General features: G+C 29.8%; 2 protein-coding genes across 3 annotated transcripts in view; one reads left to right on the forward strand and one right to left on the reverse strand.

The window, feature by feature from the left end:
* The window catches only part of Npl4 (nuclear protein localization 4), a 53,893-nt gene that overhangs the window by 14,100 nt on the left and 23,717 nt on the right, over positions 1 to 16,076 (forward strand). The gene's annotated exons all lie outside the window — the stretch shown is intronic.
* Positions 11,777 to 14,077, reverse strand: LOC135948817 (uncharacterized). The gene is made up of 2 exons (XM_065498269.1): positions 12,911 to 14,077; positions 11,777 to 12,865 (listed from the first exon to the last, which is right to left on the reverse strand). The coding sequence occupies exons 1-2, from the start codon at positions 14,075 to 14,077 to the stop codon at positions 11,777 to 11,779; spliced, it is 2,256 nt and encodes a 751-aa protein (XP_065354341.1).

Consider the following 16,076-nt stretch of genomic DNA (forward strand, 5'->3'; position numbering starts at 1 on the left):
TTCGTTTGAAAGGCCTATCGATGCCATTATGTATGGAATATAACATTGTGTAAATGTCTGCGCGCGGATTCGCGGGGATACGAGCATCCGAAATGTCCATAACATGGGTAACGTTGAGATCCGCTGTAGTTTGTGCTTATACATATAGACATTCGACTTAAGATAACCCCACAAGAAAAAGTCTGACGGGGTCAAATCGCCCGATATGGGCGGCCAGTTCACCTCCTCGCTCTCAAATCTCTCGTGCAGAATGTCCAATGTGGCATAAGCGCCGTGTGAAACCACATGTCTGTCATTGGTGTTCATATCATCCAATTCGGGCAAAAATAAGTTGGTAATCATTGAGCTATAGCGCTCCCCATTGACGGTGATGGTCAGCCCAACGTCGTTCTGAAAGAAATATGGACCGATAACGCCATCAGCTCAAAATCCAAACCAAACATTGACTTTCCAGGGATGCATTGGACGCTTTTGGATCTCATGTGGATTGGTATCGTTCCAAATTCGACAATTTTGTTAGTAAAATAGTTGAACAATTTTTAAATTTGCACGTATTGTTGAACGCACGCTATCTATATCCGTCCATAATGATTTGGCAAAACAAACTAAATAAAAGACAGCCAATTCGACAGATGCAGCTTCAACAATATGAACGCTATCAACTGTCAAAGTTTGAAAGACCATTTATATAGACCATTCATGTAACTGATAGATAGATGACCATTAAATCAATCAATCGAATTATTTTAGATTTCAGCTGATGACTCAAGTCGCTTAGAAGTATAGCCCTTTGTTTTCTAAGTGTGGCCATGATTAAAGTCAGTCTGGTTTTTATTCACTACTAGTTGATCGCCCCGGCTTCGCCCGGTAGCATTTACTAATGTTAGTTCTTCAAGTTACTCCAACCCACCTGCACCTGCCTGTTCTTATTTATTTGCAAATAAAATATCTAAATTTGTACTGCATACTTTAGGGAGCTTTTTTTATTACAGTTGACTGGACTCAAAAAAAAATTTTACCCGGAATTTTAGAATTTTTTTTTCTTTACAAAACATCTCCTGAAAAATTCGAATCGAATAAAAAAAAATCAGCAAAATCGCTCTAGCCGTTCTCACGTGATGCCATTACATACACGGACCATTTCATTTTTATACCCTTCACCTTCGTGAGAAGGGTATATATAAGTTTGTCATTGCGTTTGCAATTTCTACATTTTTCATTTCCGACCCTATAAAGTATATATATTCTGGATCCTTATAAATAGCGGAGTCGATTAAGCCATGTCCGTCTGTCTGTCTGTCTGTTGAAATCAATTTTCTGAAGACCCCAGATATCTTCGGGATCCAAATCTTCAATAATTCTGTCAGACATGCTTTCGAGAAGTTTGCTATTTAAATTCAGCAAAATCGGTCCATAAATAACGGAGATATGAGCAAAAAACGGGGACAACATCGATTTTTGACCTATTTTTGATCTACATATATCTGGATTACTAAGTCATTAATATAGACAATATGGATATCTAATGATAGATATTTCAAAGTCCATTGCAACGATGTACATAAGTCTATAGTAAGTTGGACCTACAATGGGTCAAAATCGGGAATAAATATTTTTTAACCCGAATTTTTTTTCATCAAAAAATTTTTTTTGTCATACATTTTTTTCCAAAAAAAAAAAAAATTTGAAAACTAAAAAAAAAAAATTTTAAAAAAATTTGGAAAAAACTTTTTTAAAAAAAAAAAAAAAAATTAAAAAAAATTAAATTTTGTTTACCTAAAAATATTTAAAAAAAAATTATTTTAAAGTATAATTTGGTGAAGGGTATATAAGATTCGGCACAGCCGAATATAGCTATCTTACTTGTTATATATATAGATAGATATCTTCCAAGTACAGACACAATTAATAAGGTCAAGTTGGGGTCAAATCCTCAGACAAGTCTGTCTGTAGATGTTGTCATAACAACTGATAGGATTTATCATGTCCTTCCAATACCGAGGCATAAAGGTCAAGTCTACGATCATAATTCTGGATCTGGCGGGTTCTGCATTGTTGAATCAAAGCCAATATGTCTTCAAATTGTGAAGACAAATATAAGTGATCACAGATCGAGCTCCTTTTCTTGATTAAACGCTTATTGGCCAAGTTATTAGCGAATTTTGATATTTTGAGTTTTTATATAAAAAAAAGATTTTTGGTCATAAATATGAGTGATCACTGATCGAGCTCCTTTTCTTGATTAAACGCTTAATGGCCAAGTTATTAGCGAATTTAGATATTTTGAGTTTTTATATAAAAAATCGAATTTTGGACAGAAATATAAGTGATCACAGATCGAGCTCCTTTTTTTGATTAAACGCTTATTGGCCAAGTTATTAGCGAATTTTGATATTTTGAGTTTTTATATAAAAAAATCGATTTTTGTCAGCAATATTAGTGATCACAGATCGAGTAAGTATATTAAGTGTGTTGCTCTATCCAGATCTTAATTTGTGCCAACAAAATTTTCAGTGACAGAGTTTTCATTTGGCTTCAGCAACAAGTGGTGCGAAGCCAAATGGTGCCGCATAATTAACCATAATCACAATCAACCTCTAAACGGCCAGGTGTAATGGTGAATGGATTGTTACAAATTCGATAATTTTTTCAAAATATAGTTTCAACAAAAAAGATTTTTTTTTTATAGTTTTTAAAAATTTCCAAAAATTATTTTTTTTATAAATTTTTTTTTTTTAAATTTTTTATTCGAGAATTTTTTTTATAAAATTTTCAAATTTTTAAAAAAAATTACTACAATTTTATTTTATAATTTTTTCAGTTTTTTTATAGAAAATTTTAAAATTTTTTTTAAAAATAAATGACTTAAAATTTTTTGAATATAAACCGATTTTGTATTTGTTGTGAATTAAATCCAAATTTTAATACTGATCGTTTATGTGTTTTCTAGACATGAACACAAGAATGATTTTTTCTTTTTTGAATTCGTAGGCAGTTTATTTTTAAATAGTTTCTAAAAATATGTTGTTTGACTTCAAAAACATTACTCATAAAATATTCTCGTTTGGCATTTAATTCAAAAACTTTATACCCTTTTGCATTTTCTTACTATTCGCAAAAATATTCTGATTTCGATATTTTAAAATTTTTTTTCCAACAAAAATGTACATTACCGGCTAAGGTTTAAAATTCGATTAAATAGAATGACTCTTCACTCCTATATACTACTGTTGGGGTCTAACTCCATAACTTGAATGAAAAGTTCGAATGCACAGTTTCGAATTTGTATACTAAATCAGTGGTCGGCACTCATAGTCACCAGGAGGCGAATATGGTTGATTATTTAATGTGTAAACAACACGAATGTCAACAAAGTTCATAAAAATTATCAAATAAGAAACAATCAGAGAAATCAAGTTCATAGCTTGGTATAATAATCCATGTTCTCATTATGACGACCACTATTCTAAATATATTGTAAAATGAAAGTGTTTCTATGCGAAACGAATTACGGAGTAACCTTTCAGATATCAAAAATGTACAATTTCGTATACATTAGCTTGAAAGGCAGTCATTACTAAACCACTTCCAAGTAATTCAGAAGGTAATCAGTTGAAAGTACCTTAAAAAAGAATTTACAACTTTTTGCTGGGTAGCATTGTCTCTCCTTTCAAGATTTAACATTAATTTTATTCAACATTTCTATTCTTTAGATACAAGATTTTACAACTCCAGTTTGTCCACTTTGTCCGATTAATTTTAAATTCAATTAATATTTCGAATATATTTTATTTTTTGATATTTTATACGATTTTTTTTCTTCTTAATTATTGTGATTATTATTTTTTTTTTTTGGTAAAACATACATTCAAGCAAACATATACAATATTTTAAGCAACATTTAACATTATATTTTTGACATAAATAGTTTTATAATTTCTTAATATTCAATTTGTTTATTTATAATATAATCTATCCAATATTGTACATAATTAATTTAAAACATAAATAATTGAACTGTAGGCCAATTATTTTTATAGATTTTCAAATGCTAATAAGAAGCATATTTTGCTACAACAAAACGTTTGCTTCAGTCCGATAGAGTTTTAGAAAACAGATACTATTTGGCAATATTTTTTTTAAATATAATTAACAGCTTTTAAGCAAGATAATGACAATTGATTGATAACTCATTAGGTCAAATAGATTAACTAAGCTTTGTAAATTTTATTTTGAAAAAATAATTTCATTTAAAATGATAAAAGTTTGTTTTAAAAAATAATTCAAATTCAGAGGATGTAATCTGTTTTATTTCTTCCCTATTTTTTAATTTTTAACTGAGTTAATCTATTTGGCTATTGAGCCATTAATTTATTTAAGTTTATTTTGTTATTTTATTTATATACGTCTTATGGAACGGATTATTTTTTAATATTTTCTTTAAATTTTAACAAAGTTTTCTTTCATTTTATTGTAAAGTTTTTCGTTAATTTGTTTTTTATTTTTTTAATTGTTTTCAACAGGTATCTTGGTAGCGCTAGTGTTAAAAATTCTTGTTATTATTATTAATTATTTATGTTGTTTATTTGTTGTTGTTTATAACATTATTCAAATTCCCTAAACACAATTTCATTTAATTTTTTTTTATAAAATATTTATCTAGTTTTATCCTTAAATCCTCTTATTTATATTTAATTTTTAAACATTTTATAAATTTAAAAGTTAATTATAAATAAGTAGGTTAGTTTTTAACAACATTTATGTTTTTTTTTTACTTTTTTTGAATGTTGAATATTTTGTTTCCAAAATGTTAGTTGTACGTTTATTTTAGTTTTTGTTTTTTTTAAAGACAGTTAACATTTTATATTCTATATATATATGTATTTTGTATTTCTATTAGTTATTTTTCAGTTTTATTATCTTAAATTTCGTTTAACGTGTATTTTTAATTTTTTTTTATTTTTGAAATTTTCGTCTTAATTTTAGTGTTTAGTGTAAAATTTTCCAAATATTCTAACAGTGCGAAGTTTAAGTTAAATTTTTTCAAGATTTTTTTTTTCTAAATTTTGAATTTTAAATTTTTTGTTTAGCTAAAGATATTTCGTTTAAAATTTAGATATTTAAGCTGGTTACTTTTGAAATTTATTTATAACAAAATTGTCATATATCTTAGACAACTATAAAGGCGATGCTTTTGAGCTTGATGTTTGAAACTTCCTAAACATTTCAGTCGACTGTGAGTCGCAATTTTCGGCTGTGCCGAATCTTATATACCCTTCACCAAATTATACTTTAAAATAATTTTTTTTTAATATTTTTTGGTAAACAAAATTTAATTTTTTTTAATTGTTTTTCAATTTTTTTTTTAATTGTTTTTCAATTTTTTTTAAAAAAAGTTTTTTCCAAATTTTTTTAAAATTTTTTTTTTTAGTTTTTAATTTTTTGGAAAAAAAATTTACGACAAAAAAAATTTTTTGATGAAAAAAAAATTCGGGTTAAAAAATATTTTTTCCGATTTTGACCCATTGTAGGTCCAGCCTTATCCTTAGCCTTATCTACATCGTTGCAATGGACTTTGAAATATCTATCATTAGATATCCATATTATCTATATTAATCCAGATATAGATCAAAAATAGGTCAAAAATCGAGGTTGTCCCGGTTTTTTGCTCATATCTACGTTATTTATGGACCGATTTTGCTGATTTTAAATTTTTTTTTTTTTTTTTTTTTTAACGTTTTATTGATTTATTGAATCTGTCTATTTTGACCTTACAATAAGTATTTAAATCTTATAACTAAAATTAAAACTATTTGCTCTTCAGCAAGAGAGCCATTATGGTAAACTGTCACTCATCTTAGCGGGGTGGTAGATCTGCTCTACGGAGCCTGGATCGGGTTTGGGTCTGCACAAGTTGTCTTGCAAGGGAATTGGGATGGTTTCGCAGCTTCACAATATATTTCTCACGGACTTTCTCGAACTCTTCCTTTACCAATGTCACTTCTAAGTCTCTGTGGATGTTTTCATTTCTTATGTACCATGGTGCTCCCGTCATGGTCCTAAGAATTTTAGATTGGGCCCTCTGTATAAGATCAATACTGGTGTTGCTAGCCATTCCCCATAATTGAATTCCATATGTCCAAATTGGTTTTAAAACGGTCTTATACAGGATGACTTTATATTCAAGGCTTAATTTTGATTGGTCACTGATTAACCAATGAAAGCTAGAGGCTTTTAACTTCATGTGAAGTCTCTTGGTTTCTATGTGTCGGCGCCAAGTAAGCCGTCTATCTAGATGAATACCAAGGTAGGTGACATAATCAGACTGCGGTATATTAACGTTGTTGAGTGTGACAGGTGGGCAATTTCCTCTCCTTAGAGCGAACGTAACATGTTTACTTTTCAGCTCATTTACCTTTATTCGCCAGTTTTTCAACCATGACTCCACACGTACGAGGTAATTCTGTAATTGACTAGATGCCATGAGTGGGTTTTCGTCTGAGCTAATAATGGCGGTATCATCAGCAAATGTTGAAATTGTTAGTTTATCGCACGTAGGGAGGTCGGAGGTGTAAATCAAATATAGCGTAGGTCCTAGTACACTTCCCTGTGGAACGCCAGCTCCAATCTTGCATTCTCTCGTCACATAATCATTGTACTTAACTCTGAAAAGTCTATTCGATAAATAAGACTCCAGCAATTTATGAGTACATAGTGGTAGTAGACATTTGATTTTATGTATTAGACCCTTATGCCATACCTTGTCAAAAGCCTGAGCAACGTCTAAAAAGATGGCAGAACAATATTTCTTTAATTCAAAAGATTTTCGAATCTCTCCAGTTAAACGATTGACCTGTTCAATGGTGCCATGATGTTCACGGAAACCAAATTGGTGTACTGGGATAATGTTTCCATCATTCAAAAAAGGTATTATCTTTTCCTGGAATATTTTTTCGAATAACTTCGACAAACAAGGGAGTAGGCTAATAGGTCTATAAGAAGATGGCAGGGTTAAATCTTTACCCGGTTTAGGTATCATTATTATTTGAGAAATTTTCCAATTTTTTGGATAAATTCCTAGTTTCAAGATCGCATTAAACAATATAGATAGCACAATTATTGCCACATTTGGTAGGTTCTTAATCATTGATGGCGTTATTAAATCATATCCCGGTGATTTTTTCAAGTCTAATTTATTTTTAATTACTCTATTAACATCCTCAGGACTAATATCGAATTGGGCTGCATTAGCCATTGTTGAAGCTGGCAGTTCTTCTAGTTCAAACTCATTTGCCGTGGAGTTGGGCTGAAATACTTCACTTAAATGTTCAGCAAATACTGAGGCTTTTTCTATAGCACTTCGTGCCCAGGTTCCGTCAGCTTTTCTTAAAGCGCTTTGTGCCTCTACCGGTGGCTTAATGTTCCTCGTTGCCTTCCAAAGAGAGAAATTTGTGTATTTTGTACTCGTCAAACTTTTAATATATTTTTCGTTTATGCGATCCTCCTCTAAATGAAGGGCTCTTTTCAGTTTTCGTACTGCTGCGGACAGCCTCTGCTTTGCAGCAGGTGATCTATTATGTTGCCATTCTCTTCTGAGTCTTCTCTTTTCGAGAAGAAGTCCTTCAATATCCGAACTTGAAATAGGCGTATTAGTTTTTGGAGGGATCTGGCACCTAGAGTGTTCCAGAGCCGAAACAATCAGTGACGTGAAGTCATTAACGGTCCTATCTATGTCTTCCTCACACTGTAAATTAGGATTTGTGTGGATATGACTGCTGATATATTTCCTATATTTTAGCCAATTTGTCTTAAAATACAAAGAGTCCTTAGGAAATCTTGGGGTGTTGGGTCTCTCACAATAATCAATAATTACAGGAGAGTGGTCAGAAGATAGATCATAGGATATTTCTGTGGATATTGCATTCCGAATAATATTTCTGCATATGGCGAAGTCTATTAGATCAGGAATTTTTCTAGGATCAGTTGGCCAATAAGTTGGGTGTCCAGGAGACACAAAATCTAAGCAATTTTTGCGATCAACTAGAGCTTTATACAGCTGTCTACCTCTGGGATTTACCAATCGCGAACCCCAATATGTATGTTTGGCATTGTAGTGATTTTAAATAGCAAACTTCTCGAAAGCATGTCTGACAGAATTATTGAAGATTTGGATCCCAAAGATATCTGGGGTCTTCAGAAATTTGATTTCAACAGACAGACAGACGGACATGGCTTAATCGACTCCGCTATCTATAAGGATCCAGAATATATATATACTTTATAGGGTCGGAAATGAAAAATGTAGAAATTAAAAACGGAATGACAAACTTATATGTATATACCCTTCTCAAGAAGGTGAAGGGTATAAAAACAATGAAACTGGTTGCAATCGCTCCATTATTTCTCGTAGCCTCTATAAACAAAACAGGTCTTTATTGTTAATCATAGACCTTATGCGTTTCCTCTTCTGAATTGAATCGTTTATTTCAAAAACCAGTCAAGCAACAAATTATTGATTTTGAGTAAATCAAAGAAAACTTCCTAAACCTAAAAATTACTTTTACAAAATTGATATTATGAAAGTTTTTCATTTGTGTAACTGTAGGATAAACATCAAACTCTTGTTATCTATATCAACATGTATTTAAAAAAGTTTTCACTTGACTTGGTTTCTGAAAAAAAACAATATTTCTTTCAATATTTCTGGCGTTATAGGAAAACAATTTCCTTAAAACTCTTCATATCCAACCAAGTAGAGTTTTAGAGCTTGTAAAACCTTTATTTTTTCACATTTATGAATAAAAAAACTGTCTCTTGACTTCTTTCTGCACTAAACACGGATTTCTCGTCTCTATTACGCCATTATAGGGGGGCAGTATTTATTTTTATTTGCATTAAACGATGCAATAAATTAATTTTGGATTTTTTGTTGTTTGACTGGTTTTTGAAATAAACAATTCAATTAATTTAAATCAATCTGACTGTTTCTCTCGCTCTCTCGTCATTAATTTCGTTTCTTCGATGGCTCTCATTTTCCAGTAACCATACCAGTACCCATCATGCTAATAGAATGCATAAGAATTGGGAGTCTTAATCGCAATCAAACTTTATATAAACGTCTAACAAGTTGTATTTAGTAAGGTGATTAAATAATTTGTTCGGTGAGATGTCAAACTCCACACATACAATAATCCGTCCTGGTATGTCTCCATTTATAAAAAGTTAATTAATTCACCTGAATTTTCTTGAATTCGACCCCTATTATCGCCTTAATAAATTACAATTCGGCTATGTTTAAAGCATGAATCTCCACCTAAAAGTGTTAGGTAATCTGACAGATATCATAAGTTCAAGATCATCAGGAATATATTCCCGAACTAGTTATAATATTCGTTGTAGGCCCGTCATTGAAGGCTAAGTTTTGATTATTTTGAATAAAGGAATTCGCCGTCCAGTTGGTATAAACATTGCCACCTAATTCGTCAAAACTGAAAATTTAACAGACCTCGATTTTTGACCTATTTTTGACCTATATCTGGATTACTAAGACAATAATATAGACAATATGGATATCTAATGATAGATATTTCAACGACATTTGCAACGACGTATATAAGACTATAGTTGGACTTACAATGGGTCAAACTCGGAAAAAAAAATTTTAACCCGATTTTTTTTTTTTACAAAAAAAAATTGAAAAAACAAAAAATAAATTTTAAATAACAATCGAAAAAAATTTTTTCCAAAAAATGAAAAAAACAACGGGAAAAAAAATTTAATTTTGTTTACCTAAAAATATTTAAAATTTTGAAGTATAATTTGGTGAAGGGTATATAAGATTCGGCACAGCCGAATATAGCACTCTTACTTGTTATTTTACTTGTTCATATGACTGGCGCAAAGTACAATTCGCAATTTTGAAGATATTGCGAGAGTACGAAGTCTATTGAAAATTACTGAAATCGGTCCACTATTTCACATATCACCCATACAAATGTTCTCCCGAAATTATACTTTATCGGTCGTAAATGGTTAATTTATATATATATCTACACAAATTTTGCTCCAAATAATTTTTATATAAACTGAATTAATGTCACCTAATTTTATGATGATCGGTCCATTATTAGTCATAGCTCCCATATAAAACCCCCTTCCGAAAATCACTTTAACGAGCATAAATCTCTTAAAAATGTTGGTATAAACATAAAATTCAACAGAAATAACTTCCATATAGACATAAATCACTCGACCTAATTTCATGGCAATAGGTCCATAATTAGTCATAGCTCCCAAATAATGATCTCTTCCGAAAATCAATCACGAAAATAAATTATAGTGTAGGGTATTATATAGTCGAGCTTGGCCGAGCATACTTCCTTACTTGTTTTTATCTGCTGATAACTTTTTTAATAAGTATAGCTGATTCAAAAAACAAAAAAATTAGCATTTTCATACTAAATGCTATACAAAAATTAAAAGTTCAACTTTAACCTTAAATTGCGCAACAACTGCTGAACCGATTTTAATGAAATTAAAACTGGAGAAAAATTCAAGAAATTATCTGTCCACAAAAAAAAAATTCTAAAATATCTCTATCGGTTCAAAAGTTACAGAGTTGAGCCACTGTGCGTCGTTGCAAAGGTCTTTGAAATATCTATCATTAGATATCCATATTCAGCCCAATTATGAATAAAAAATTCCGCGAGAGTTTGTTCCCCGGGAGTTTTTTCCCATTGAATTTGAATAGGAAAAATTAAAAAAGGGGAATTTTTATTCATAATTGGGCTGATTGTCTATATTAATGACTTCGTAATCCGGATATAGGTAAAAAATCGAGGTATCCTGTTTTTTTTCCTCATATCTCAGCAATTTGTGGACCGATTTGGTTAATTTTAACTAGGAAACTTCTCGAAAGCATGTCTGACAGAATTATTGAAGATTTGGATCCCGAAGATATCTGGGATCTTCAGAAAATTGATTTCAACAGACAGACAGACGGAAATGGCTTAATCGACTCCGCTATCTACAAGGATCCAGAATATATATACTTTATAGGGTCGGAAATGAAAAATGTAGAAATTACAAACGGAATGACAAACTTTATATACCCTTCTCACGAAGGTGAAGGGTATAAAAAGTTATTTTCAAAAAGTTAAAAATATACTAGAAAAGTACTAGATTTTCGAAAATATTATTTTTAAAAAAGCAAATTTTTGAAAAAAATACCTTTGTAAAAAAGTACTTTATAATTTTTTCGGGGAATTACTAGATAATGCACTGAATATTTATTTTGTCTGGCTGAAAAAGTACCTTTTTTAAAAAAGTACCTTTTTTAAAAAAAGTACCTTTTTAAAAAAGTACCTTTTTAAAAAAAGTACCTTTTTAAAAAAAGTTCCTTTTTAAAAAAAGTACCTTTTTAAAAAAAAGGAAATTTTTGGAAATCCAAGATTTGTGATTAAAAACAGATTAATTCAAATTTAAATTTCGTTATAAAATAGGTTTTTTTCGGCATGTTCTGAAACATTTTGGTTCTATTTTTTTTTTTTAAATTTTAATTTCAACAGTAACCAACTTATCTTTTTTATATATAATTTTTTCAAATAATTTATGATTTTCTTTTACAATTTATTGGCCAAATAAGTGCTAACGACTCTTTATTTTAAATTTATAATCTTTTCTTACATTTTGGACCATAAGTTTTTTTTAAAAAAAGTCTTTTTTCCATACCTACAAGTCATGTAAATTTACAAAGAAACTAAAAAAGTTCTTCAATTTAAATACCACACATTAAATCACGTTTCACAAATTCATACAAACCACACTGGGCTATAAATATACCAGCCACAGAGCCAACACCAGATGGTGGCCCCGCCACACCATTGCCATTCACCGTGGGATTAGCAGCAGCGCCACCAGCAGCAGCCCCTCCATGTAGCTTATCATTTTGCACTAAAGTTTGTGAAATTTTCTTGACCACCTCTAAACCTTCAATAACACAACCAAAGATGGCTGTAAAACCCAATTCTGTTAAAATAATACGAAACTGAGAACCCACTAAACCTTGAGAATCGAATTTCTTCTTGGCTCTGCGCATGCCCACAGCTCCTGGAAACGGAGCTATATTTGTATCATCGGGTATGAATTGGACATCTTCATAGATAGAACGACTGCTATAGCCGGTATTTTGTTCAATGTCTCCGGTTATGATGCTTTCGTTGGGATGACATTCGAATACCTTGCAGCCGGTATAACCGAAACCCTTTTCATGGGTGGCCAAAGCATGGAAATTATACGACATTTTGGGAGCAATATCGGCAAATACCTTAATCAGCACACGACCCAAATGCAGGCCATTACGTTCGAAATCAAAGAAATAAATTTGATTATTTTCATTGTTGATGGGATTAAAGAGAAGTTGAACAGTTTTACGAGGCTCTTCATAGGCTTTAGTTAAAGGTTTCTTGTACGGCTGGAAATTATTAGAGGTGGGTATGAGTTCAAAACCATTTGAGTTATCGCCAGCATCAAATTGGTGGGCATTTTGTAGGGTGGCTATTTCGGCATAAGTTTTTGGTTTGTCCTTATCCTGGCTGTAGAAGGTGGTAAATTCATTGGTGTTTGCGGCCATTGAGTCTTGCTGTTGATGTGTGGCCACAGATGTTGCTGCAGCTGCTGCAGCTGTATGTTGCTGCAACATTTTAAACTGTTTGATTAAGTTCTGTTTCTGTTCCTGATGATATTGTTGATAACGCATGAATTGTTGCTCGATAAACTGCTGCTGCTGCTTCATGTAGGACATGTACAAACGATAAATGCAATAGTTGGTTAAAATCATTACGGAATTACTATCACGTGTACCAGCCTCCTGCTCATTAAACAAACTCTCGGACATTTTATTTAGATCGGCCGTGTTTGAGTTGCTGGCATCGATTTTCTGTAAAATCTCTTTCAGCAATTCGAAATCAAAAATCTTTTGACTTTTAGTTAAAAGCTGCTGCATCTTGCATTGCTGCAACATTTGTTTGTGCTTCAGCTTAAATTTGCAATTTTCATCTTTGATGACTTTGTAGAGTCTCAAGATTTCGTGGGGCGTTTGTTTGCCCAATAAACCAAAACATAATTGTAAATTCTTCATGGTATCCTTCATTTCATCGGTGTCCGCTGTATTCGAGGTGTTTACCAGCTCATGTTCGATTTGCAACTTCAAAGTGCAGCAAGTTTCCAATAGCTTTAATAAGAAGCCCTTTTGTAAAAGTTTTAAATTTTCCATTTCCTCCACACTGTGCTGGATTTGCAGAAACTCCTGCTTGACTCTATTCTGATAGAATTCTTTGGCCTCCAATTGATTTTCCACCTTGTGATCTTTATGCTCTAAGCCAGCATTACAACCTCTGCACAAAACCGTCAGACATGTTTGACACCATAAAGTGTTGGGCATGCCGTGTATGAAGCAATTTTCTCCGGGCAGCATTTTCTCTGTTCCATTGGAGGCTGTATTCGTATTACGATTTCTTAAATGCAAATTAACCTCCAGATCATTAGCTGCATTATTATGGTTGTTATTGTTGGTAAAATACACAAAGCTGCCAGCAGAATTCTCTGAATTTAATGAAGCCGATCTTGTTTTATTACCATTTTCCAATTCAAAATCCCTTTGAGCAAATTCATCTTCACAACCAAATGTTGTCATATTATTATTATCACTTTTAAGATTATTGATATTGTTAATATTATTATGATTAATATAATGATGATGATGATGATTATTATTAATTTGTAGTTTCGTTTTTTCATAATTTTGTACAATTTGTTCTCCCGATTGTTGCAAGCCCAAGCCCAGCATGTCAATTGACCTTTGACATTGTAAACAGTCGAGAAATTGTTCGCTAACTTTGGCTGTGATGTTGTTGTTGTTGTTATTATTATTGTTGTTGTTGTGCAATAAATGTTCCAGACAATTGAAACAATACCAATGTTTACACGATAACATTTTTGGCGCGGTATTTTTAAAATTAAATGGTAAATGGCATCGATTACAGTTGATTAAATTATTTGTTTTGTGAGACACAGCCATGTTGTTTTATTTGTTTTTGTATGTGGTTTTGTAGGTCTGGAAGAGAGAAATGGGTTTTTTTATTCTGAAAAATTTTAAAAAGTTTTGAAAATAGTTTTAAAAATTTATTAAGATCTACAGGATTTTTTCTATGAAAAATAATTTTTTTAAATGTTAAGGTTTTTCCCATAAAAAATATTGAGTGTTTAAAAAAGCTTTTTTCAGAAAACGTAATTTTTTCAAATCCTTTATATTATTTGTGAAAAACCATTTTTTATTCCATGAGAAAAGTCTTAGTCTAAGAAAAAGAATTTTTTTTCGAATAATTTTTTTTGTAAAAAATTTTTTTTTTTAAAAAAAGTTTTTTTTAAAAAATTAAATTTTTTCAAATAATTTTTATTATTTGTGAAAAAGCTTTGCTAATCTATGAGCAAAATCTTATTTTTATAAAACTTTCTAAAAGAAAAATATTTTCTGAAATGAAATTTCGATAAAAGCTTTTTCCTATAAAAGCTTTTTTTAAGTTTTTTTTTCTATACATACATATATATTTTTATGGTGAAGAATGTTTTCTTTTTTTTAGCAAAATATTTATTTTATAGAAATAAGCTTTTTTCTCACAAGAATATATAGAAAAAAAGCTTTTATTATTCTATGATAGAAGTCTTATTTCTATAAAACTGTTTCTAAAATAAACATATTTTCTGAAATGGTTTTTTCGATAAGAGCTTTTTCCTATAAAACACATTTTTTTTGTAAGCAAAAAAGCTTTTTTCTGAAAAAGTTTTATTTTATAGAAATAAGCTTTATTCTCACTTTTTCCAGAACGAAATATTTTTCTTTTTGTGAAAATGCTTAATTTGATATAAATAAAAATTTAAAAAAATATTGTATTTTTTTAAAGCTTTTTCATTAAAAAAATTTTAGAATTTTTTTTTATAGAAAAAAGCTTTTTTCTTGCATATTTATTAAAAAACAAAACTTTTTCAAGAAAGAAATGTTAATTTTCCTTTTGTGAAAAAGCTTATTTTTTATATAAAAATTTTCAAATACATGTGTTTTTTCCTTAAAAGCTTTTTTTTAGAAAATGTTTTTCTTATTTTTGTAAAAAACAATTCTTAAAGAAAATTTAAAAAAAAACAAAACAAATTTGCTGAAAAACTAATATTTTTTCAGAAAAATAAAAAAAGCTTTTTTTACAAAAACCATATAAAAATGTCTTTTCTATAAGAAAAGCTTTTTTCGAAAATTTTTCTTTTATAAGAAAAAGCTTTATTCTCACTTTTTTCAGAACGAAATACTTTCCTTTTTGTGAAAAAGCTTAATTTGATATAAATAAAAATTTCAAAAGATATTGTATTTTTTAAAAGCTTTTTCATTAATAGCATTTTCACCAAAACAACAAAAAAAATTTAAGAATTTAACAAAGAAATTTGAATTTTGTGAAAAAGCTTATTTTTATATAAAAATGTTCAAACAACAACATGGTTTTTCCTTAAAAGCTTTTTTTAGAAAATGTTTTTCTTATTTTTGTAAAAAACAATTCTTAAAGAAAATTAAAAAAAAAAACAAAATAAATTTTCTGAAAAACTAAAAATTTTTTAGAAAAATATAAAAAAGCTTATTTTTTTTTTACAAAAACCATATAAAAATATTTTTTTTATAAAAAAAGCTTTTTTTTCGAAAATTATTTCTTTTATAAGAAAAAGCCTTTTTCGAAGATATATAATAACATCAGATTTTTTCCCAAAAAAAACACTAAAAAAAACATTCTTGAAAAATACTTTTATCTATGAAAAAATCTAGCCACAATTTTACTAGAAAAAAAACATTTTGCTGAATAAAGCTTTTTTTATCATATTTTTCTTAAAACACATTTTTAAAACTTTTATTTTTGGTAAAAAGCCTTTTTCTCTAAAAAGTATTAAAACCCAATTTCTTCTTCAAAATCCTTTGCAAAAAAAAACATTTTTATGAAAAAAAATTTTTAGGATCCAAATTTTGCTTTTACTGAATTAAA

This window comes from Calliphora vicina, chromosome 1 (genome assembly GCF_958450345.1).
Source record: "Calliphora vicina chromosome 1, idCalVici1.1, whole genome shotgun sequence".
NCBI lineage: Eukaryota > Metazoa > Arthropoda > Insecta > Diptera > Calliphoridae > Calliphora > Calliphora vicina.

Excerpts from the sequence above, each read along its gene's own strand:
- LOC135948817 (XM_065498269.1), bottom strand. The coding sequence starts at position 14,077 with ATGGCTGTGTCTCACAAAACAAATAATTTAATCAACTGTAATCGATGC. Across the intron at positions 12,866-12,910 it reads ATGCCAGCAACTCAAACACG|GCTGGTACACGTGATAGTAA; the intron begins GCCGATCTAAAT and ends AATGAGCAGGAG.